Raw genomic sequence first — 25565 nt, forward strand, 5'->3', positions numbered from 1 at the left:
TTTTTCACCCCAAATCCCCCTCTCTCACCCGCGTAGGCCCCCAGGCACTGGCACAGCACCCCCCATTTTCCCCAGTCCCATTTTTCCCCATTTTCCCAATTCCCCCATTTTTCCCCATTATTTCCCCATTTCCCCAATCCCCCATTTTTCCCAAATCCCCCGTTTTTCACCCCAAATCTCTCACCCGCGTAGGCCCCCAGGCACTGGCACAGCACCCCCCATTTTCCCCAATCCCATTTTTCCCCATTTTCCCCAATTTCCCCCCATTTTTCCTCAATCCCAAATCCCCCATTTCCCCAATGTCCCCGTTTTTCCCAAATCCCCCGTTTTTCACCCCAAATCTCTCACCCGCGTAGGCCCCCAGGCACTGGCACAGCACCCCCAGCGGCAGCAGCGGGTCCAGCAGCGTCAGCAGCCGCGAGGGCGACGCGGCCGCCCGGACCAGCGTCACGGGGTAGGCGGCGAGCAGCGCCCGGGGCCCGCGCACGCCCAGGGCCAGCGCCCGCAGAGCCACCCCCAGGCACAGGTTGCCCCCGGCGCTGTCGCCCGCCAGGCACACGCGCTCGCCCGTCGAGCCTGGGGGGGAAAATGGGGGAAAACGGGTGAAATTGGGAAAAAAATGGGATTGGGGGAAAATGGGGGGAAATTGGGAAAAATGGGGAAAAATGGGATTGGGGTGAAAATGGCAAAAAATTGGGAAAAATGGGATTGGAAAAAAAAGGGGGGAAATTGGGAAAAATGGGGGGAAATGGGGAAAAAATTGGGGAAAATGGGGGAAAATTGGGGAAAAAGGGGGTTGGGGAAAAATGGGGGGAAATTGGGGAAAATGGGGAAAAATGGGATTGGGGAAAAATGGGGAAAAAATGGGGGGAAATTGGGAAAAATGGGGGAAAATGGGATTGGGTAAAAATGGGGGAAAATGGGGGAAAATGGGGAAAATGGTCTCGGGGACATTGAGAACAAATAGGGGGAAAATGGGGGAAGAAATGGGAAAAACGGGACTGGGGACATTGAAAAAAATGGGGAAAAATCGGGGAAAAATGGGGAAAAATGGGAAAAATGGTCTCGGGGCCAGTGGGGGCCAGTGGGGGCCAGTGGTGGCCAGTGGGGGCCAGTGGTGGCCAGTGGGGGCCAGTGGTGGCCAGCGGGGGCCAGCAGCGCCCGGGGCCCGCGCACGCCCAGGGCCAGCGCCCGCAGAGCCACCCCCAGGCACAGGTTGCCCCCGGCGCTGTCGCCCGCCAGGCACACGCGCTCGCCCGTCGAGCCTGGGGGGGAAAATGGGGGGAAAACGGGTGAAATTGGGAAAAAATGGGATTGGGGGAAAATGGGGGGAAATTGGGAAAAATGGGGAAAAATGGGATTGGGGTGAAAATGGCAAAAAATTGGGAAAAATGGGATTGGAAAAAAAAGGGGGGAAATTGGGAAAAATGGGGGGAAATGGGGAAAAAATTGGGGAAAATGGGGGAAAATTGGGGAAAAAGGGGGTTGGGGAAAAATGGGGGGAAATTGGGGAAAATGGGGAAAAATGGGATTGGGGAAAAATGGGGAAAAAATGGGGGGAAATTGGGAAAAATGGGGGAAAATGGGATTGGGTAAAAATGGGGGAAAATGGGGGAAAATGGGGAAAATGGTCTCGGGGACATTGAGAACAAATAGGGGGAAAATGGGGGAAGAAATGGGAAAAACGGGACTGGGGACATTGAAAAAAATGGGGAAAAATCGGGGAAAAATGGGGAAAAATGGGAAAAATGGTCTCGGGGCCAGTGGGGGCCAGTGGGGGCCAGTGGTGGCCAGCGGGGCCAGTGGTGGCCAGTGGGGGCCAGTGGTGGCCAGTGGGGGCCAGTGGTGGCCAGCGGGGCCAGCAGCGCCCGGGGCCCGCGCACGCCCAGGGCCAGCGCCCGCAGAGCCACCCCCAGGCACAGGTTGCCCCCGGCGCTGTCGCCCGCCAGGCACACGCGCTCGCCCGTCGAGCCTGGGGGGGAAAAATGGGGGGAAAACGGGTGAAATTGGGAAAAAATGGGATTGGGGGAAAATGGGGGGAAATGGGGAAAAATGGGGAAATTGGGAAAAATGGGATTGGGGGAAAATGGGGGGAAATGGGGAAAAATGGGGGGAAATTGGGAAAAAATGGGGTTGGGGGAAAATGGGGAGAAAATGGGGAAAATGGGGAAAAAGGGGATCGGAAAAAAAGGGGGGAAATTGGGAAAAATGGGGAAAAATGGGGAAAAACGGGGTTGGGGGAAAATGGGGGGGAAATTGGGAAAAATGGGGGAAAATGGGGAAAAATGGGATTGGGGGAAAATGGGGAAAAATGGGGAAAAATGGGGAAAAATGGGATTGGGGCGAAAATGGTGAAAAACTGGGAAAAATGGGATTGGAAAAAAAAGGGGGGAAATTGGGAAAAATGGGGGGAAATGGGGAAAAAATTGGGGAAAATGGGGGAAAATTGGGGAAAAAGGGGGTTGGGGAAAAATGGGGGGAAATTGGGGAAAATGGGGGAAAAATGGGATTGGGGCGAAAATGGTGAAAAACTGGGAAAAATGGGATTGGAAAAAAAAGGGGGGAAATTGGGAAAAATGGGGGGAAAATAGGATTGGGGGAAAATGGGGAGAAAATGGGGGAAAATGGGGAAAAAGGGGATTGGAAAAAAAAGGGGGGAAATTGGGAAAAATGGGGGAAAATGGGGAAAAATGGGGTTGGGGGAAAATGGGGGGAAATTGGGAAAATGGGGGAAATTGGGAAAAATGGGGTTGGGGGAAAATGGGGAGAAAATGGGGAAAAAGGGGATCGGAAAAAAAGGGGGGAAATTGGGAAAAATGGGAAATTGGGAAAATGGGGGGAAATGGGGAGAAAATGGGGGGAAATGGGGGGAAAAGGGGCATAAATGGGACTGGGGAAAAATGGGGGGAAATTGGGGAAAATGGGGAAAAATGGGATTGGGGGAAAATGGGGGGAAATTGGGCAAAAATGGGGGGAAATGGGATGGAGGACCTTGGAAAAAATGGGGGAAAAATGGGTGAAATCAGGAAAAAAAGGGGAAAAATGGGATTGGGGACATCACTGAGGAAAAAATGGGGGGAAATTGGGAAAAAAAATGGGGGAAAATGGGAAAAAATGGGACTGGGGACACTGGGGACAAAAAGCCTCAAACCGCCCAATATTTCCCCAAATTTTCCCCAAATTTTCCCCAAATTTTCCCCAGATTTTCCCCAATTTTTCCCCAAATTTCCCCCAAATTTGCCCAAACCCCCCCGAATTCGCCCCAAAACCCCCCGGGGCACGCACCGAGGAGGCGGCAGTGCCTCAGGGCCCAGCAGTAGGCGTAGAAACGCCCCAAAATCCCCTCAAAACCCCCCAAAATCCCCCCAAATCCCCTCAAAACCCTCCAAAATCGCCCCCAAAACAACCCAAGACCCTCAAAACCCCCCCAAATCCTCCCAAAACCCCCCAAAATCCCCCTCAAAATCCCCTCTAAATCCCCCAAAATCCCCTCAAAATCCCCTCAAAATCCCCCCAAGACCCTCAAAATCCCCCCCAAAATCCCCCACAAAATCCCCCCAAATTTTATCCAGGACCCCCCAAATTTTCTCTGCTACTCCCCCAAATCCCTCCCCCGCCCTTTTTAACCCTTTCACTCCCTCTCAACCTCCCCAAACCCCTTCTCAACTCCATCCCGCCGGCCCCAAATTTGCCCCGAACCCCCCAAAATTTGCCCAAACCCCCCCGAATTCGCCCCAAACCCCCCCGGGGCACGCACCGAGGAGGCGGCAGTGCCTCAGGGCCCAGCAGTAGGCGTAGAAACGCCCCAAAATCCTCCCAAAACCCCCCAAAATCCCCCTCAAAATCCCCTCAAAACCCCCCAAAATCCCCTCAAAACGCCTCAAAATCCCCCTCAAAATCCCCTCAAAACCCCCCAAAATCGCCCCCAAAACAACCCAAGACCCTCAAAACCCCCCAAAATCCTCCTAAAACCCCCCAAAATCCCCCTCAAAATCCCCTCTAAATCCCCCAAAATCCCCTCAAAATCCCCCCAAAATCAACCCAAGACCCTCAAAATCCCCCCCAAATCCCCCCAAATTTTATCCAGGACCCCCCAAATTTTCTCTGCTACTCCCCCAAATCCCTCCCCCGCCCATTTTAACCCTTTCACTCCCTCTCAACCTCCCCAAACCCCTTCTCAACTCCATCCCGCCGGCCCCAAATTTGCCCCGAACCCCCCGAAATTTGCCCCAACCCCCCGAAATTTGCCCCAAACCCCCCCGAATTCGCCCCAAACCCCCCCGGGGCACGCACCGAGGAGGCGGCAGTGCCTCAGGGCCCAGCAGTAGGCGTAGAAACGCCCCAAAATCCCCTCAAAACCCCCCAAAATCCCCCTCAAAATCCCCTCAAAACCCTCCAAAATCCCCCCAAACAACCCAAGACCCTCAAAACCCCCCCAAATCCTCCCAAAACCCCCCAAAATCCCCCTCAAAATCCCCTCTAAATCCCCCAAAATCCCCTCAAAATCCCCCCAAAATCAACCCAAGACCCTCAAAATCCCCCCCAAAATCCTCCCAACCCCCCCAAATTTCATCCAGGACCCCCCAAATTTTATCTGCTACTCCCCCAAATCCCTCCCCCGCCCATTTTAACCCTTTCCCTCCCTCTCAACCTCCCCAAACCCCTTCTCAACTCCATCCCGCCGGCCCCAATTTGCCCCGAACCCCCCGAAATTTGCCCAAACCCCCCCGAAATTTGCCCAAACCCCCCCGAATTCGCCCCAACCCCCCCCGGGGCACGCACCGAGGAGGCGGCAGTGCCTCAGGGCCCAGCAGTAGGCGTAGAAACGCCCCAAAATCCCCTCAAAACCCCCCAAAATCCCCCTCAAAATCCCCTCAAAACCCCCCAAAATCCCCTCAAAACGCCTCAAAATCCCCTCAAAACCCCTCAAAACCCTCCAAAATCGCCCCCAAAACAACCCAAGACCCTCAAAACCCCCCCAAATCCTCCCAAAACCCCCCAAAATCCCCCTCAAAATCCCCTCTAAATCCCCCAAAATCCCCTCAAAATCCCCCCAAAATCCCCCCAAGACCCTCAAAATCCCCCCCAAATCCCCCCAAATTTTATCCAGGACCCCCCAAATTTTATCTGCTACTCCCCCAAATCCCTCCCCCGCCCTTTTTAACCCTTTCACTCCCTCTCAACCTCCCCAAACCCCTTCTCAACTCCATCCCGCCGGCCCGAAATTCGCCCCGAACCCCCCGAAATTTGCCCCGAACCCCCCGAAATTTGCCCAAACCCCCCCGAATTCGCCCCAAACCCCCCCGGGGCACGCACCGAGGAGGCGGCAGTGCCTCAGGGCCCAGCAGTAGGCGTAGAAACGCCCCAAAATCCCCTCAAAACCCCCCAAAATCCCCTCAAAACCCCCCAAAATGCCCCCAAACCCCCCCAAAATCAACCCAAAATGCCCCCAAAATCAACCCAAGACCCTCAAAATCCCCCCCAAATCCCCCCAAATTTTATCCAGGACCCCCCAAATTTTCTCCACCGCTCCCCCAAGCCCCTCCCCCGCCCATTTTAACCCTTTCCCTCCCTCTCAACCTCCCCAAACCCCTTCTCAACTCCATCCCGCCAGCCCCAAATTTCCCCCGAACCCCCCGAAATTCGCCCCGAACCCCCCGAAATTTGCCCAAACCCCCCCGAATTCGCCCCGAACCCCCCCGGGGCACGCACCGAGGAGGCGGCAGTGCCTCAGGGCCCAGCAGTAGGCATAGAAACACTCCTCGAGGGCTCGCGGGAAGGGCGCCTCGGGGGCCAGGGCGTAATCCACGGACAGGATGGGGGTCCCCAGGTCCCGAGCCCACCCCCTCAAATAGGGCTCGTGGGAGCGCGAGGTCTGAGCCACGAAGCCGCCGCCGTGGAAATGCACCAGGAGCCCCGGCGAGGGCGGCAGGGGGGGCCCCCGGCGCCAGCGAAATTGGGGAGGGGTCCAGGGACCCCCGTCCGGGCGGGTCAGGGCGCTGAGAGCGGCCGAGTCCTGAAAAAATGGGGGGGGGGGGAGAGAGGGGGGAAAAAAGGGGGGGATGTGCTGAAAAAAATGGTGCAGAATGGGTGGGAAATGGGGGGGGAAATATCGGGGGGGTGGGGTGGGAAAAGGAGATGGCGGGAAATGCACCCGAAATCCTCTCAGATGTCCCCAAATTGCGTTGAGTTTGCCTCAAATCCACCCCGAATCGCCTCGAATTTGCTTCAAATCCACCCAAATCCACCCAAATCGCCTCGAATTTGCCCCAAATCGCCTCGAATTTGCCTCAAATCCACCCAAATCCACCCAAATCGCCTCGAATTTGCCCCAAATCGCCTCGAATTTGCCTCAAATCCACCCAAATCCACCCAAATCGCCTCGAATTTGCTTCAAATCCCCTCAAATCCACCCAAATCGCCTTGAATTTGCCCCAAATTGCCTCAAATCCACCCAAATCGCCTCAAATTTGCCTCAAATCCACCCAAATCCACCCAAATCGCCTTGAATTTGCCCCAAATCCACCCAAATCGCCTCAAATTTGCCCAAAATTGCCTCGAATTTGCCCCAAATCGCCTCAAATTTTCCCCAAATCCACCCCAAATCGCCTCGAATTTGCCCCAAATCCCCTCAAATCTCCCCCAGATCCTCTCAAATCCACCCAAATCGCCTCAAATTTGCCTCAAATCCACCCAAATCGCCTCGAATTTGCCCCAAATCCCCTCAAATCTCCCCCAGATCCTCTCAAATCCACCCAAATCGCCTCGAATTTGCCCCAAATCGCCTCAAATCCACCCCAAATTGCCTCAAACTTGCCCCAAGTCTTCTCCAAATCGCCTCGGATTTGCCCCAAATCCCCTCAGAAACCACCAAAAATCCCGTCAAGCGTTCCAAAATTCCCTTTAAAACCCCAAAACCCCCCTTAAAACACCAAAAAATCCCCTCAAATCCCCTCAAATCTTCCCCAAATTTTCCCCAATTTTCCCAAATTTTTCCAAACCCCTTCAGAAACCACCAAAAATCCCCTCAAACGTCCCCAAATTCCCTTTAAAATCCCAAAATCCCCCCTTTAAACCCCCAAAAATCCCCTCAAATCTTCTCCAATTTTTCCCAAATCTTCTCAAATCATCCCAAATTTTCCCCAGTTTGCCCCAAACCCCCTCGAAAATGACCAAAAATCCCCTCAAACGTCCCCCAATTCCCTTTAAAACCCCAACCCCCCCCTTAAAACCCCAAAAAATCCCCTGAAATCCCCTCAAATCTTCTCCAAATTTTCCCAAATCTTCCCAAATCTTCTCCAAATCTTCTCCAAATTTCTCCGAATGTTTCCAAACCTCAGAAACCCCCTCAGAAACCATCAAAAATCCCCTCAAACGTCCCAAAAACCCCCCTTAAAACCCCCAAAATCCCCCTTAAAACCCCCCAAAATCCCCTCAAATCTTCCCCAAATTTTCCCCAATTTTCCCCAATTTTTCCAAACCCCTTCAGAAACCACCAAAAATCCCCTCAAACGTCCCCAAATTCCCTTTAAAACCCCAACCCCCCCCTTAAAACCCCAAAAAATCCCCTTAAACCCCCTCAAATCTTCTCCAAATCTTCCCAAATCTTCTCCAAATCTTCCCAAATTTCCCCGAATGTTTCCAAACCCCCCCCAAACCCCCTCGAAAACCACCAAAAATCCCCTCAAACGTCCCAAAACCCCCCCTTAAAACCCCCAAAAATCCCCTTAAAACCCCCAAAAATCCCCTTAAACCCCCAAAAATCTTCTCCAAATTTTCCCAAATCTTCTTCAAATCTTCCCAAATTTCCCCGAGTGTTTCCAAACCCCCCCAAACCCCCTCGAAAACCACCAAAAATCCCCTCAAACGTCCCAAAAACCCCCCTTAAAACCCCAAACCCCCCCTTAAAACCCCCAAAAATCCCCTCAAATCCCCTCAAATCTTCTCCAAATCTTCCCAAATCTTCTCCAAATCTTCCCAAATTCCCCCAAATGTTTCCAAACACCCTCAAACCCCTTCAGAAACCACCAAAAATCCCCTCAAACGTCCCAAAAACCCCCCTTAAAACCCCAAACCCCCCCTTAAAACCCCCAAAAATCCCCTCAAATCCCCTCAAATCTCCAAATCTTCCCAAATCTTCTCCAAATCTTCCCAAATTTCCCCGAATGTTTCCAAACCCCTCGAAAACCACCAAAAATCCCCTCAAACGTCCCAAAACCCCCCCTTAAAACCCCCAAAAACCCCCTTAAAACCCCCAAAAATCCCCTTAAACCCCCTCAAATCTTCTCCAAATTTTCCCAAATCTTCTCCAAATCTTCCCAAATTTCCCCGAGTGTTTCCAAACCCCCCCAAACCCCCTCGAAAACCACCAAAAATCCCCTCAAACGTCCCAAAAATCCCCCTTAAAACCCCCAAAATCCCCCTTAAAACCCCCCAAAATCCCCTCAAATCCCCTCAAATCTCCAAATCTTCCCAAATCTTCTTCAAATCTTCCCAAATTTCCCCGAATGTTTCCAAACCCCTCGAAAACCACCAAAAATCCCCTCAAACGTCCCAAAAACCCCCCTTAAAACCCCAAAAAATCCCCTTAAACCCCCTCAAATCCTCCCCAAATCCCCCCGAATTCGCCCGAACGTTCCCGAATTTGCCCGAATTTGCCCGAATTTGCCCGAATTTGCCCGAATTCGCGGGAACCGGCCCCAAAGGCGCACCTGGCCCTGGCGCAGGTGGTAGCAGAGCAGCCGCAGGTGAACCGGCCCCGGGCCAGTGTGAGCCCCGGGGGGGGCGATGGTGACGCTCTGGGAGGGGTCCCGGGCCAGGGGCAACTGCAGGGGCTCGGGGGGCACGGCCAGGGCGCGGCACACGGCCACCGGCACGGCCGCCAGCGAGGCCACCGACTGCCGGGGGGGGACACGGCGGGGTCAGGGGGGCTGAAATGGCCCAAAAATACCCAAAAACCCCCCCAAAAAATCCCCAAAAAAATCCCCCCCCAAAAAGCCCAAAAAAACCCCCAAAAAAAAACCCCAAAAAATCCCGGGCCACCGGCACGGCCGCCAGCGAGGCCACCGACTGCCGGGGGGGGGGACACGGCGGGGTCAGGGGGGCTGAAATGGCCCAAACAGCCCCAAAAAAACCCCCCAAAAAAGCACCAAAATAGCCCAAAATAGCCCCAAAAAGCGCAAAAAAAAACCCCCAAAAAATCCCCCCAAAATAGCCCCAAACCCCCCCCCCAAAATCCCCCCAAAATTAAAAGAAATAGTAAAAAAAAAGCCCAAAAAAAGCCCCAAAAACCCCCCCCAAAAAATCCCCCCAAAAAACCCCCAAAAAATCCCCAAAAAAAGAAAAAAAAAGCCCAAAAAAACCCCAGAAAAACCCCAAAATATCCCCCCAAAAAATCCCAAAAAAATCCCCCCAAAAATCCCCAAAAAAGGAAAAGAAAAAGCCCCAAAAAAGCCCAAAAAAGGCCCAAAAAGCCCCAAAAGAACCCCCCCAAAAAAGCCCAAAAAAACCCCCAAAAAAATCCCCAAAAAATCCCGGGCCACCGGCACGGCCGCCAGCGAGGCCACCGACTGCCGGGGGGGACACGGCGGGGTCAGGGGGGCTGAAATGGCCCAAACAGCCCCAAAAAAAACCCCCAAAAAAAGCACCAAAATAGCCCCAAATAGCCCCAAAAAGCGCAAAAAAAACCCAAAAAAATCCCCCCAAAATAGCCCCAAACCCCCCCCCCAAAATCCCCCCAAAATTAAAAGAAATAATAAAAAAAAAGCCCAAAAAAAAAGCCCCAAAAACCCCCAAATAAACCCCCCAAAAAATCCCCCCAAAAAACCCCCTAAAAATCCAAACTAAAACCCCCCAAAAAATCCCCAAAAAAAGAAAAAAAAAGCCCAAAAAAACCCCAGAAAAACCCCAAAATATCCCCCCAAAAAGTCCCAAAAAAATCCCCCCAAAAATCCCCAAAAAAGGAAAAGAAAAATACCCCAAAACCCCACCAGAACCCCCCCAAAAAACCCCAAAACCACCCCAAAAAAACCCTCCCAAAACACCCCAAGAAACCAAATAAAAAGCCCCAAAACCCCCCCCCAAAAGCCCTCCCAAAAAAACGCAAAAAATCCCAAAACAATCAAAAAAAAAGCCCCAAAATAGCCCCAAAAACACCAAAAAAAATCCCCTAAAAATAGCCCAAAAATAGCCCAAAAAACCCCCCCAAAAAACCCCCCCCAAAAATCCCCAAAAAATCCCCAAAAAATCCCCAAAAAATCCCGGGCCACCGGCACGGCCGCCAGCGAGGCCACCGACTGCCGGGGGGGGACACGGCGGGGTCAGGGGTGGACAAAATGTCCTGAACATCCCAAAAAAAACCCAAAAAAAAGCACCAAAATAGCCCAAAATAGCCCCAAAAAGCGCAAAAAAAACCCCAAAAAAATCCCCCCAAAATAGCCCAAAAACCCCCCCAAAAATCCCCCCAAAATTAAAAGAAATAATTAAAAAAAAGCCCCAAAAAAAGCCCCAAAAACCCCCCAAAACCCCCCCCCAAAAAATCCCCCCAAAAAATCCCCAAAAAATCCAAACTAAAACCCCCCAAAAAATCCCCAAAAAAAAGAAAAAAAAAGCCCAAAAAAACCCCAGAAAAACCCCAAAATATCCCCCCAAAAAAATCCAAAAATAATCCCCCAAAAATCCCCAAAAAAGGAAAAGAAAAATACCCCAAAACCCCACCAGAACCCCCCCAAAAAACCCCAAAACCACCCCAAAAAAACCCTCCCAAAACACCCCAAAAAACCAAATAAAAAGCCCCAAAAACCCCCCCAAAAGCCCTCCCCAAAAAAACCAAAAAATCCCAAAACAATCAAAAAAAAAAGCCCCAAAATAGCCCCAATAAACCAAAAAAAATCCCCTAAAAATAGCCCAAAAATAGCCCAAAAATAGCCCAAAAAAAAAACCCCAAAAAAACCCCCCAAAAAATCCCCAAAAAATCCCCAAAAAATCCCCCAAAAAATCCCCAAAAAATCCCGGGCCACCGGCACGGCCGCCAGCGAGGCCACCGACTGCCGGGGGGGGACACGGCGGGGTCAGGGGGGCTGAAATGGCCCAAACAGCCCCAAAAAAACCCCCCAAAATACCCCAAAACCCCACCAGAACCCCCCTAAAAAACCCCAAAACCACCCCCAAAAAACCCCCCCAAAACACCCCAAGAAACCAAATAAAAAGCCCCCAAAACCCCCCCAAAAGCCCTCCCAAAAAAAACCAAAAAATCCCAAAACAATCAAAAAAAAAGCCCCAAAATAGCCAAAAAAACACCAAAAAAAATCCCCTAAAAATAGCCCAAAAATAGCCCAAAAAACCCCCCCAAAAAACCCCCCAAAAAATCCCCAAAAAATCCCCAAAAAATCCCCAAAAAATCCCCAAAAAATCCCGGGCCACCGGCACGGCCGCCAGCGAGGCCACCGACTGCCGGGGGGGGACACGGCGGGGTCAGGGGTGGACAAAATGTCCTGAACATCCCAAAAAAAACCCAAAAAAAAGCACCAAAATAGCCCAAAATAGCCCCAAAAAGCGCAAAAAAAACCCCAAAAAAATCCCCCCAAAATAGCCCAAAACCCCCCCCAAAAATCCCCCCAAAATTAAAAGAAATAATTAAAAAAAAGCCCCAAAAAAAGCCCCAAAAACCCCCCAAACCCCTCCCCCAAAAAATCCCCCCAAAAAACCCCCAAAAAATCCAAACTAAAACCCCCCAAAAAATCCCCAAAAAAAGAAAAAAAAAGCCCAAAAAAACCCCAGAAAAACCCCAAAATATCCCCCCAAAAAGTCCCAAAAAAATCCCCCCAAAAATCCCCAAAAAAGGAAAAGAAAAATACCCCAAAACCCCACCAGAACCCCCCCAAAAAACCCCAAAACCACCCCAAAAAAACCCCCCCAAAACACCCCAAGAAACCAAATAAAAAGCCCCAAAAACCCCCCCAAAAGCCCTCCCAAAAAAACCCCAAAAATCCCAAAACAATCAAAAAAAAAGCCCCAAAATAGCCCAAAAAACACCAAAAAAAATCCCCTAAAAATAGCCCAAAAATGGCCCAAAAATAGCCCAAAAAAAACCCCCCAAAAAAACCCCAAAAAAAAGCACCAAAACCCCACCAGAACCCCCCCAAAAAACCCCAAAACCACCCCCAAAAAACCCCCCCAAAACACCCCAAAAAACCAAATAAAAAGCCCCCAAAACCCCCCCAAAAGCCCTCCCAAAAAAACCCAAAAAATCCCAAAACAATCAAAAAAAAAGCCCCAAAATAGCCCAAAAAACCCCAAAAAAATCCCCTAAAAATAGCCCCAAAAAACCCCCAAAAAAGCCCAAAAAACCCCCCAAAAAAGCACCAAAATAGCCCAAAATAGCCCCAAAAAGCGAAAAAAAGCCCCCAAAAAAATCCCCCCAAAATAGGCCAAAAACCCCCCCAAAAATCCCCCCAAAATTAAAAGAAATAATAAAAAAAAAGCCCCAAAAAAAGCCCCAAAAAAGCCCAAAAAAACCCGCCAAAAACCCCAAAATAATCCAATCAAATCCTAAAAAAAAAGCCCAAAAAAAGCCCAAAAATCCCCCCAAAAAATCCCAAAAAATCCCAAAAAAATCCAAAAAAAATCCCCAAAAAAAGCCCCAAAAAAGCCCAAAAAATCCCCAACCCCCCCCCCCCAAAAAAGCCCAAAAAAAAGCCCAGAAAAACCCCCCCAAAAAACCCAAAAAATAAAAGAAAAAGCCCCAAAAACGCCCCAAAAAAGGCCCAAAAAACCCCCCAAAAAAACAGAAAACCCCCCCAAAATCCCCCCAAAAAATCCCCAAAATAAAGCCCAAAAAAAGCCCCCAAAACCCCCAAACAATCCCAAAAAATCCCCAAAAAGCCCAAAAAAATTAAAAGAAATAATAAAAACGAAAGCCCAAAAAAAAGCCCAAAACAAAGCCCCAAAAAAGCCCAAAAAAAAAAAAAAATCCCCCCAAAAAAGCACAAAAAAAGTCTAAAAAAATCCCAAAAAAACCCCAAAAATCTCAAAAAAAAAAAAAAAAAGCCCTCCTAAAATGCCCAAAAAAAACCCCAAACCCCCCCAAATCCCAAAAAAATCCAAAAAAAGTCCCCCCAAAAAAGCCAAAAAAAACCCCCCAAAATCCCCAAAAAAACCTAAAAAAACCCCCCAAAAAACCCCCAACCCCCCCCAAAAACCCAAAAAATCCCCAAAAAATCCAAAAAAAGCCCCCCAAAAAACCCCAAAACACCCCAAAACCCCACCAGAACCACCCCCCCCTAAAAACCCAAACAAACCAAAAACCACCCCAAAAAAAACCCAAAAAAACCCAAAAAAAACCCAAAAACCCCGAAGTTTCCAGGTCGGATTTTGGGGTTTTTTGGGGGGTTTTTTGGGGTTTCCAGGTGGGATTTTTGGGGTTTTTTGGGGTCCCGAGTCGTTTTTTGGGGTTTTTTTTTGGGGTGCTGACCGCCAGCAGCTCGGTCTCGGTGAGGATCCACAACCTCAGAGAGATTTTGGGGTGATTTCATGGGGTTTTGGTGACTTTTACTGGGATTTTTTTGGGGTATTTTGGTGTTTTTGGGGTTTCCAGTGGGATTTTTGGGGTTTTTTGGGGTCCCGAGTCGTTTTTTGGGGTTTTTTTTGGGGTGCTGACCGCCAGCAGCTCGGTCTCGGTGAGGTTCCAGAACCTCAGGGGGATTTTGGGGTGATTTTATGGGGTTTTGGTGCCTCTTAGTGAGGTTTTTTGGGGTATTTTGGTGTTTTTGGGGTTTCCAGGTGGGATTTTTGGGGTTTTTTGGGGTCCCGAGTCCTTTTTTGGGGGTTTTTTTGGGGTGCTGACCGCCAGCAGCTCGGTCTCGGTGAGGTTCCACAACCTCAGGGGGATTTTGGGGTGATTTTATGGGGTTTTGGTGCCTCTTAGTGAGGTTTTTTGGGGTATTTTGGTGTTTTTGGGGTTTCCAGGTGGGATTTTTGGGGTTTTTTGGGGTCCCGAGTCGTTTTTTGGGGTTTTTTTTGGGGTGCTGACGGCCAGCAGCTCGGTCTTGGTGAGGTTCCACAACCTCAGAGAGATTTTGGGGTGATTTCATGGGGTTTTGGTGACTTTTACTGGGATTTTTTTGGGGTATTTTGGTGTTTTTGGGGTTTCCAGGTGGGATTTTTGGGGTTTTTTGGGGTCCCGAGTCGTTTTTTGGGGTTTTTTTTGGGGTGCTGACGGCCAGCAGCTCGGTCTCGGTGAGGTTCCACAACCTCAGGGGGATTTTGGGGTGATTTCATGGGGTTTTGGCGCATCTTAGTGGGTTTTTTTGGGTATTTTGGGGTTTCCAGGTGGGATTTTTGGGGTTTTTTTGGGGTCCCGAGTCATTTTTTGGGGGTTTTTTTGGGGTGCTGACTGCCAGCAGCTCGGTCTCGGTGAGGTTCCACAACTTCAGAGAGATTTTGGGGTGATTTTATGGGATTTTGGTGCCTCTTAGTGAGGTTTTTTGGGGGATTTTGGGGTATTTTGGGGTTTCCAGTGGGATTTTTGGGGTTTTTTTGGGGTCCCGAGTGGTTTTTTGGGGTTTTTTTGGGGTGCTGACCGCCAGCAGCTCGGTCTCGGTGAGGTTCCACAACCTCAGGGGGATTTTGGGGTGATTTCATGGGGTTTTGGTGTCTCTTAACTGGTTTTTTTGGGGGATTTTGGGGGATTTTGGGGGATTTTGGTGGTTTTGGGGTTTCCAGGTGGGATTTTTGGGGTTTTTTGGGGTCCCGAGTCGTTTTTTGGGGTTTTTTTTGGGGTGCTGACCGCCAGCAGCTCGGTCTCGGTGAGGTTCCACAACCTCAGAGAGATTTTGGGGTGATTTCATGGGATTTTGGTGCCTCTTAGTGAGGTTTTTTGGGGATTTTGGGGTATTTTGGGGTTTCCAGTGGGATTTTTGGGGTTTTTTGGGGTCCCGAGTCGTTTTTGGGGGTTTTTTTGGGGTGCTGACCGCCAGCAGCTCGGTCTCGGTGAGGTTCCACAACCTCAGGGGGATTTTGGGGTGATTTCATGGGGTTTTGGTGACTTTTACTGGGATTTTTTTGGGGTATTTTGGTGTTTTTGGGGTTTCCAGGTGGGATTTTTGGGGTTTTTTGGGGTCCCGAGTCGTTTTTTGGGGGTTTTTTTGGGGTGCTGACCGCCAGCAGCTCGGTCTCGGTGAGGTTCCACAACCTCAGGGGGATTTTGGGGTGATTTTATGGGATTTTGGCGCATCTTAGTGGGTTTTTTTGGGTATTTTGGGGTTTCCAGGTGGGATTTTTGGGGTTTTTTTTGGGGTCCCGAGTCGTTTTTTGGGGTTTTTTTTTGGGGTGCTGACGGCCAGCAGCTCGGTCTCGGTGAGGTTCCACAACTTCAGAGAGATTTTGGGGTGATTTTATGGGATTTTGGTGCCTCTTAGTGAGGTTTTTTGGGGGATTTTGGGGTATTTTGGGGTTTCCAGTGGGATTTTTGGGGTTTTTTGGGGTCCCGAGTCGTTTTTTGGGGTTTTTTTTTGGGGTGCTGACCGCCAGCAGCTCGGTCTCGGTGAGGTTCCACAACCTCAGGGGGATTTTGGGGTGATTTCATGGGGTTTTGGTAACTTTTACTGGGATTTTTTTGGGTATTTTGGGGTTTTTTTGGGGGTTTCCGGTGGGATTTTTGGGGTTTTTTGGGGTCCCGAGTGTTTTTTTGGGGTTTTTTTTTGGGGTGCTGACCGCCAGCAGCTCGGTCTCGGTGAGGTTCCAGAACCTCAGGGGGATTTTGGGGTGATTTTATGGGGTTTTGGTGCATCTTAGTGGGTTTTTTTGGGTATTTTGGGGTTTCCAGGTGGGATTTTTGGGGTTTTTTGGGGTCCCGAGTCGTTTTTCGGGGGTTTTTTTTGGGGTGCTGACCGCCAGCAGCTCGGTCTCGGTGAGGTTCCACAACCTCAGGGGGATTTTGGGGTGATTTCATGGGATTTTGGTGCCTCTTAGTGAGGTTTTTTGGGGGATTTTGGGGTATTTTGGGGTTTCTAGTGGGATTTTTGGGGTTTTTTGGGGTCCCGAGTCCTTTTTTGGGGGTTTTTTTGGGGTGCTGACCGCCAGCAGCTCGGTCTCGGTGAGGTTCCAGAACCTCAGGGGGATTTTGGGGTGATTTTATGGGGTTTTGGTGCCTCTTAGTGAGGTTTTTTGGGGGATTTTGGTGGTTTTGGGGTTTCCAGGTGGGATTTTTGGGGATTTTTGGGGTCCCGAGTCGTTTTTTGGGGGTTTTTTTGGGGTGCTGACCGCCAGCAGCTCGGTCTCGGTGAGGTTCCACAACCTCAGGGGGATTTTGGGGTGATTTCATGGGGTTTTGGTCCCTCAGTGAGGTTTTTTGGGGTATTTTGGTGTTTTTGGGGTTTCCAGGTGGGATTTTTGGGGTTTTTTGGGGTCCCGAGTGGTTTTTTGGGGTTTTTTTGGGGTGCTGACCGCCAGCAGCTCGGTCTCGGTGAGGTTCCACAACCTCAGGGGGATTTTGGGGTGATTTCATGGGGTTTTGGTCCCTCAGTGAGGTTTTTTGGGGTATTTTGGTGTTTTTGGGGTTTCCAGTGGGATTTTGGGGTTTTTTTGGGGTCCCGAGTCGTTTTTTGGGGGTTTTTTTTTGGGGTGCTGACCGCCAGCAGCTCGGTCTCGGTGAGGTTCCAGAACCTCAGGGGGATTTTGGGGTGATTTCATGGGATTTTGGTGACTTTTACTGGGATTTTTTTGGGTATTTTGGTGTTTTTGGGGTTTCCAGGTGGGATTTTTGGGGTTTTTTGGGGTCCCGAGTCGTTTTTTGGGGTTTTTTTTGGGGTGCTGACCGCCAGCAGCTCGGTCTCGGTGAGGTTCCAGAAGCTCTTCCAGAAATGCACGTCCAGGTTCTGGGTCAGGCGCTCGAACTCGGCCCCGCGCAGCTCCGGGTCCAGCGCGAATTTGCCGCTCGTGAAAAGCGACCCCGCAGCCACCCCTGGCACCCCAAAAACTCCTCAGGAACCCCCAAAATCCACCCCTGGCACCCCAAAAACTCCTCAGGAACCCCCAAATCCACCCCTGGCACCCCAAAAACTCCTCAGGAACCCCCAAAATCCCCCCCTGGCACCCCAAAAACTCCTCAGGAACCCCCAAAATCCCCCCCTGGCACCCCAAAAACTCCTCAGGAACCCCCAAAATCCACCCCTGGCACCCCAAAAACTCCTCAGGAACCCCCAAAATCCACCCCTGGCACCCCAAAAACTCCTCAGGAACCCCCAAAATCCACCCCGGGAGCCCAAAATCCACCCCGGGAGCCCCAAAGTTCTCAGGAACCCCCAAAATCCACCCCTGGCACCCCAAAATCCCCCCCTGGCACCCCAAAAACTCCTCAGGAACCCCCAAAATCCACCCCTGGCACCCCAAAATCCCCCCCTGCACCCCAAAAACTCCTCAGGAACCCCCAAAATCCACCCCTGGCACCCCAAAAACTCCTCAGGAACCCCCAAATCCACCCCTGGCACCCCAAAAACTCCTCAGGAACCCCCAAAATCCACCCCTGGCACCCCAAAATCCCCCCCTGCACCCCAAAAACTCCTCAGGAACCCCCAAAATCCACCCCTGGAGCCCAAAATCCACCCCGGGAGCCCCAAAGTTCTCAGGAACCCCCAAAAACCCAACCAGAGATCCCAAAATCCACCCCTGGCAGCCCAAAAACTCCTCAGGAACCCCCAAAATCCACCCCAGGAGCCCCAAAGTTCTCAGGAACCCCCAAAAACCCATCCAGAGATCCCAAAATCCACCCCTGGCGCCCCAAAAACTCCTCAGGGACCCCCAAAATCCACCCCTGGTGCCCCAAAAACTCCTCAGGAACCCCCAAAATCCCCCCCTGGCGCCCCAAAAACTCCTCAGGAACCCCCAAAATCCACCCCTGGAGCCCAAAATCCACCCTGGGAGCCCCAAAGTTCTCAGGAACCCCCAAAATCCACCCCTGGCACCCCAAAATCCCCCCCTGGCACCCCAAAAACTCCTCAGGAACCCCCAAATCCACCCCTGGCACCCCAAAAACTCCTCAGGAACCCCCAAAATCCACCCCGGGAGCCCAAAATCCACCCCGGGAGCCCCAAAGTTCTCAGGAACCCCCAAAATCCACCCCTGGCACCCCAAAATCCCCCCCTGGCACCCCAAAAACTCCTCAGGAACCCCCAAAATCCACCCCTGGCACCCCAAAATCCCCCCCTGCACCCCAAAAACTCCTCAGGAACCCCCAAAATCCACCCCTGGCACCCCAAAAACTCCTCAGGAACCCCCAAAATCCACCCCTGGCACCCCAAAATCCCCCCCTGCACCCCAAAAACTCCTCAGGAACCCCCAAAATCCACCCCTGGCACCCCAAAAACTCCTCAGGAACCCCCAAATCCACCCCTGGCACCCCAAAAACTCCTCAGGAACCCCCAAAATCCACCCCTGGCACCCCAAAATCCCCCCCTGCACCCCAAAAACTCCTCAGGAACCCCCAAAATCCACCCCTGGAGCCCAAAATCCACCCCGGGAGCCCCAAAGTTCTCAGGAACCCCCAAAAACCCAACCAGAGATCCCAAAATCCACCCCTGGCAGCCCAAAAACTCCTCAGGGACCCCCAAAATCCACCCCAGGAGCCCCAAAGTTCTCAGGAACCCTCAAAAACCCATCCAGAGATCCCAAAATCCACCCCTGGCAGCCCAAAAACTCCTCAGGGACCCCCAAAATCCACCCCTGGCAGCCCAAAAACTCCTCAGGAACCCCCAAAATCCACCCCTGGCGCCCCAAAAACTCCTCAGGGACCCCCAAAATCCACCCCTGGCACCCCAAAAACTCCTCAGGAACCCCCAAAATCCACCCCTGGCGCCCCAAAAACTCCTCAGGAACCCCCAAAATCCCCTCCCTGGCACCCCAAAAACTCCTCAGGAACCCCCAAAATCCACCCCAGGAGCCCCAAAGTTCTCAGGAACCCCCAAAAACCCATCCAGAGATCCCAAAATCCACCCCTGGCAGCCCAAAAACTCCTCAGGGACCCCCAAAATCCACCCCTGGCGCCCCAAAAACTCCTCAGGAACCCCCAAAATCCACCCCTGGCACCCCAAAAACTCCTCAGGAACCCCCAAAATTCACCCCAGGAGCCCAAAATCCACCCCAAATCCACCCCTGGCACCCCAAAAACTCCTCAGGGACACCCCAAAATCCACCCCAGGAGCCCAAAATCCACCCCAGGAGCCCCAAATTCTCAGGGAGCCCAAAAACCCATCCAGAGATCCCAAAATCCACCCCAAAATCCACCCAGGGACCCCCCAAATCCACCCAGGGACCCCCAAAGACCCCAAAATTCATTCAAGGAGCCCGAAATCAACCCAGATACCTCCAAAATTCACCCAGGGACTCCCCAAATCCACCCAGGGATCCCCCAAATCCACCCAGGACTTCCCAAATCCACCCAGGACCCCCAAAATCCACCCAGGAACTCCCCAAAATCCACCCAGGGACCCCCAAAATCCACCCAGGACTTCCCAAATCCACCCAGGACCCCCAAAATCCACCCAGGAACTCCCCAAAATCCACCCAGGAACTCCCCAAAATCCACCCAGGGACCCCCCAAAATCCACCCAGAGACCCCCCAAAATCCACCCAGGGACCCCCAAAATCCACCCAGGACTTCCCAAAATCCACCCAGGAACTCCCCAAAATCCACCCAGAGACCCCCCAATATCCACCCAGGGACCCCCCAAAATCCACCCAGAGACCCCCCAAAATCCGCCCAGGGACCCCCAAAATCCACCCAGAGACCCCCAAAATCCACCCAGGACTTCCCAAATCCACCCAGGACCCCCCAAAATCCACCCAGGGACCCCCCAAAATCCACCCAGGAACTCCCCAAAATCCACCCAGAGACCCCCAAAATCCACCCAGGGACCCCCCAAAATCCATCCAGAGACCCCCCAAAATCCACCCAGGGACCCCCCAAAATCCACCCAGAGACCCCCCAAAATCCACCCAGGACTTCCCAAATCCACCCAGGGACCCCCCAAAATCCACCCAGGGACCCCCAAAATCCACCCAGGACTTCCCAAATCCACCCAGGGACCCCCCAAAATCCACCCAGGGACCCCCAAAATCCACCCAGGACTTCCCAAATCCACCCAGGGACTCCCCAAATCCACCCAGGGACCCCCCAAAATCCACCCAGGGACTCCCCAGATCCACCCAGGGACCCCCCAAAATCCACCCAGGGACTCCCCAGATCCACCCAGGGACCCTCCAAAATCCACCCAGGGACCCCCAAGGACCCCAAAATTGGTTCAAGGAGCCCCCAGATGCCCCCAGGCCCCCCCGAAATTCACCGATGCCGGGGTCGCGGCTGCGGTAGTTCTCCCCGAAGGACACGAGGCCGATGGCCAGGGTCTGCAGGAACGGCCGGAGGGACGGCACGAACTGCGGACACCGGGGGGCAGCGGGGTCAGCGGGGGGCAACAGGGGTCATCAGGGGTCATTTGAGGTCATCAGGGGTCATTGGGGTCATCAGGGGTCAGTGAAGGTCATTGGGGGTCATCAGGATCATCAGGGGTCAGTGGTGGTCATCGGGGGTCAGTGGTGGTCATTGGGGGTCATTGGGGGTCATTGGGGTCAGCAGGGGTCAGTGGTGGTCGTTGGGGGTCAGTGGTGGTCATTGGGGTCATTGGGGGTCATTGGGGGTCATTGGGGGTCATCAGGGTCATCGGGGGTCATTGGGGGTCATTGGGGGTCATCAGGGGTCAATGGTGGTCATTGGGGGTCATTGGGGTCAGCAGGGGTCAGTGGTGGTCATTGGGGGTCATTGGGGGTCATCAGGGTCATCGGGGGTCATTGGGGGTCATTGGGGGTCATCAGGGTCATCAGGGGTCAGTGGTGGTCATTGGGGGTCATTGGGGTCATCAGGGTCATCGGGAGTCATTGGGGGTCATTGGGGGTCAGTGGTGGTCATTGGGGTCATTGGGGGTCATTGGGGTCAGCAGGGGTCAGTGGTGGTCATTGGGGGTCATTGGGGGTCATCAGGGTCATCGGGGGTCATTGGGGGTCATTGGGGGTCAGTGGTGGTCATTGGGGGTCATCAGGGGTCATTGGGGTCATCGGGGGTCAGTGAAGGTCATTGGGGGGGTCATCAGGATCATCAGGGGTCAGTGGTGGTCATTGGGGGTCAGCAAGGGTCAGCAAGGGTCAGTGGTGGTCATTGGGGGTCATTGGGGGTCATTGGGGGTCATCAGGGTCATCGGGGGTCATTGGGGGTCATTGGGGGTCATCAGGGGTCAATGGTGGTCATTGGGGGTCATTGGGGTCATTGGGGGTCATTGGGGGTCATTGGGGTCATTGGGGTCATTGGGGGTCAGTGGTGGTCATTGGGGGTCATCGGGGTCATTGGGGGTCAGTGGTGGTCATCGGGGGTCAGTGGTGGTCATTTGGGGTCATCAGGGGTCATTGGGGGTCATCAGGGGTCAGTGGTGGTCATTGGGGGTCATTGGGGGTCATTGCAGTCATCAGGGGTCAGTGGGGGTCATCAAGGGTCAGTGGTGGTCATTGGGGGTCATCAGGGGTCAGTGGTGGTCATTGGGGTCATTGGGGTCATCGGGGGTCATTGGGGGTCATTGGGGTCATTGGTGGTCATTGGGGGTCATCGGGGGTCATTGGGGGTCAGTGGTGGTCATTGGGGGTCATTGGGGTCATTGGGGGTCATCAGGGGTCAATGGTGGTCAGCAGGGGTCAGTGGTGGTCCCTGGGGAGCATTGGGGGTCACTGGGGGTCATCAGGGTCATTGGGTGTCATCGGGGCTCATTGGGGGTCATTGGGGGTCAGTGGTGGTCATTGGGGGTCATTGGGGGTCATCAGGGGTCATCGGGGTCAAGACAAGTGGTCAAGTCAAGGTGAACCCAAGCAATGGTCAAGGAAGTCAAGACCAGGCCAACGGTCAACTCAAGACCAACCAATGGTCAACAAAGCCAAGCTCAACCAACCAATGGTCAACGAGCTCAAGACCAGGCCAACGGTCAACTCAAGACCAAGCCAATGGTCAGCTCAAGACCACGCCAATGGTCAATGAGCTCAAGACCAAGCCAATGGTCAACGAGCTCAAGACCAGGCCAACGGTCAACTCAAGACCAAGCCAATGGTCAGCTCAAGACCACGCCAATGGTCAATGAGCTCAAGACCAAGCCAATGGTCAATGAGCTCAAGACCAAGCCAATGGTCAATGAAACCAAGCTCAACCAACCAATGGTCAACTCTAGGCCAATGGTCAACCTGAGACCAACCAAGCCAACTTTGACCAACCAATGGTCAACTCAACTCAAGGCCAACTCAACCAATGGTCAAGGCCAAGCCAAGGGTCAACTCAAGACCAACCAATGGTCAACCAAACCAAGACCAACCAACCAATGGTCAAGGCCAACTCAACGGTCAAGTCAAGACCAACCAAGCCAAGATGGACCAACCAATGGTCAACTCAAGGCCAACTCAACCAATGGTCAAGGCCAGGTCAAGGGTCAAGCCAAGACCAACCAATGGTCAAGGCCAAGCCAAGGGTCAACTCAAGACCAACCAATGGTCAACCAAGCCAAGACCAACCAACCAATGGTCAAGGCCAACTCAATGGTCAAGACCAACCAAGTCAAGATGGACCAACCAATGGTCAACTCAAGGCCAACTCAACCAATGGTCAAGGCCAGGCCAAGGGTCAACTCAAGACCAACCAATGGTCAAGGCCAGGCCAACGGTCAACTCAAGACCAACCAATGGTCAAGGCCAAGCCAAGGGTCAACTCAAGACCAACCAATGGTCAACGAAGCCAAGACCAACCAACCAATGGTCAAGGCCAACTCAATGGTCAAGCCAAGATTGACCAACCAATGGTCAACTCAACTCAAGGCCAACTCAACAAATGGTCAAGACCAAGCCAAGGGTCAAGCCAAGACCAACCAATGGTCAAGGCCAGGCCAACGGTCAACTTAAGACCAACCAATGGTCAAGACTAGGCCAAGGGTCAACTCAAGACCAACCAATGGTCAAGACTAGGCCAAGGGTCAACTCAAGACCAACCAATGGTCAAGGCCAACTCAACGGTCAAGCAAAGACCGACCAATGGTCAACAGAGCCAAAATCAACCAATTCCTCCATCCCAAAAATTCTCCAAAAAATCCCCAAAAATTCCCAAAAATCAAAAAAAAATTTCTCAAAAAAATCCCCAAAAGTTCCCCAAAAATTCCTCAAAAATTCCCCAAAAATTCCCCGAAAAATCCCAAAATAATTCCCAAAAATTCAAAAAAAAATCCCTAAAAACCCCCAAAAATTACTCAAAAAATTCCCCCCCAAAAATCCCCAAAAATTCCCTAAAAATTCCAAAAAATTCCCCAAATCCCCCCAAAAATTCCCAAAACTTCCTCAAAAAAAACCCAAAAAATTCCCCAAATCCCCAAAAAATCCCCAAAAATTCCTCAAAAACTTCCCCAAAAATTCCCTAAAAAATTCAAAAAATTCCCCTAGAAATTCTCCAAAAATTCTGAAAAAAATTCCGAAAAAAACCCCCAAAAATTCTGCAAAAATTCCCTAAAAATTTCCAAAAATCCCAAAAAATTTTTTAAAAAATCCCAAAAAAATTCCCTAAAAATCCAAAAAAAATCCCAAAGAATTCCCCAAAAATTCCCAAAAATTACTACAAAAATTCCCAAAAAAAATCCCGAAAAATCCCCAAAAATTCCAAAGAATTCCCCAAAAAATCCCCAAAATATTCCCTAAAAATTCCCCAAAATTACTCCAAAAATTCCCAAAAATTGTCAACAAACTCCAAAAAATTCCAAAAAATTCCAAAAAATTCCCCAAAAAGTTCCCCAAAAAATTGTCAAAAAACTCAGAAAAATTCCAAAAAACTCCCAAAAATTGTTAAAAAATCCCTAAAAGTTCCCCCCAAAAAATCCAAAAAATTCCCAAAAAATCCGAAAAAATTCCCAAAAATCCCCGAAATTCCCCAAAGTGGCCCCAACCGCTCCCCGCTCACCTGGAAGCCGAGGCAGCGCCCGTAGAAGCAGCCGTTGTGCATCGTGCTGTACTCCCGCAGCACCACCTCGCTGATGCCCTCCTCTTCCTCCTCCTCCTCCTCCTGAAAAAGATCCAAAAAAAATTCCCCAAAAAGTCCCCAAAAAATTTCCCGAAAATTCAAAAAAAAAAATCACAACAATTGCCAAAAAAAATGCCCCAAAAATTGCCCAAAAATTCAATAAAAATGCCCCAAATTACCAAAAAACCCCACTCCAAAATTCCCCCTCTTCCTCCTCCTCCTCCTCCTGAAAAAGTTCCAAAAAAAATTCCCCAAAAAGTCCCCAAAAATTCACCCGAAAATTCAAAAAAAAAAATCACAACAATTGCCAAAAAAAATGCCCCAAAAATTGCCCAAAAAATTCAGTAAAAATGCCCCAAATTACCAAAAACCCCACTCCAAAATTCCTCCTCTTCCTCCTCCTGCTCGCTCCTGAAAAAGTTCCAAAAAAATTCCCCAAAAAGTCCCCAAAAATTCCCCGAAAATTCAAAAAAAAAAAATCACAACAATTGCCAAAAAAATGCCCCAAAAATTGCCCAAAAATTCAATAAAAATGCCCCAAATTACCAAAAACCCCACTCCAAAAATTCTTCCTCCTCCTCCTGCTCCTGAAAAAGATCCAAAAGAATTCCCCCAAAAATTTGCCCAAAAATTCCCCAAAAATTCAAAAAAAATCCCCAAAATTGCCAGAAAAATTCCCCGAAAATTGCCCCAAAAAAAATCCCCAAAATTACCAAAAACTCCACTCCAAAATTCCTCCTCCTCCTCCTCAAAAAGTTCCAAAAAATTGCCCAAAAATTGCCCAAAAATTCCCCGAAAATTCAAAAAAAAAATCCCCAAAATTACCAAAAAACCCCCCAAAAAATCCCCAAAACCCCCCAAAAAACCAAAAAAAACCCCAAAATTTCAAAAAAACTCCCCAAAATTACCAAAAAAATTCCCAAAAAATTTTAAAAAAACTCCCCAAAATTACCAAAAAAATTCCCCAAAAAATCCAAAAAAATCTCTAAAAAATTCCCCAAAAAATCCCCAAAACCCCCCAAAAGAAACCCAAAAAAAACCCCCCCAAAACCCCCCAAAAATCCCCCAAAAATTAAAAAAACTCCCCAAATTTACCAAAAAAATTCCTCAAAAAACCACAAAAAATCCCAAAAAATCCGTAAAAAATCCCAAACCCCCCCAAAAAATCCCCAAAAAAATCCCCGAACCCCCCGAAAAAAACCCCAAAACCCACCCAAAGCCCCCCCCAAAAAAAACCCAAAATCCCCCAAAAAATTAAAAAAAACTCCCCAAAATTACAAAAAAAATTCCCCCAAAAATTCAAAAAAAACTCCCCAAAATTACCAAAAAAATTCCCCCAAAAATTTTTAAAAATCCCCAAAATTATGGAAAAAAAAACAAAAAAAAAACCCAAAAAAATCCCCAAAACCCCCCCAAAAATTCCCAAAAAACCCCCAAAAAAATCCCCAAAAAATTCAAAAAAACCTCTCCAAAATTACAAAAAAAAATT

The 25565-nt window shown here is 50.7% G+C and overlaps 1 protein-coding gene across 1 annotated transcript; it reads right to left on the reverse strand.

The window, feature by feature from the left end:
• Positions 1 to 348: 348 nt before the first annotated feature.
• Positions 349 to 24118, reverse strand: LOC138102247 (hormone-sensitive lipase-like; the record flags this gene model as incomplete). The annotated part of the gene is made up of 6 exons (XM_068999977.1): positions 349 to 576; positions 5713 to 6016; positions 8712 to 8897; positions 16815 to 16960; positions 20337 to 20427; positions 24017 to 24118. Coding segments are annotated over 6 exons (1057 nt in total), but the record flags the coding sequence as incomplete, so codon positions are not given.
• Between the last annotated feature and the right edge of the window lie 1447 nt (positions 24119 to 25565).

This window comes from Aphelocoma coerulescens, unplaced genomic scaffold (assembly GCF_041296385.1).
Source record: "Aphelocoma coerulescens isolate FSJ_1873_10779 unplaced genomic scaffold, UR_Acoe_1.0 HiC_scaffold_646, whole genome shotgun sequence".
Lineage (NCBI taxonomy): Eukaryota > Metazoa > Chordata > Aves > Passeriformes > Corvidae > Aphelocoma > Aphelocoma coerulescens.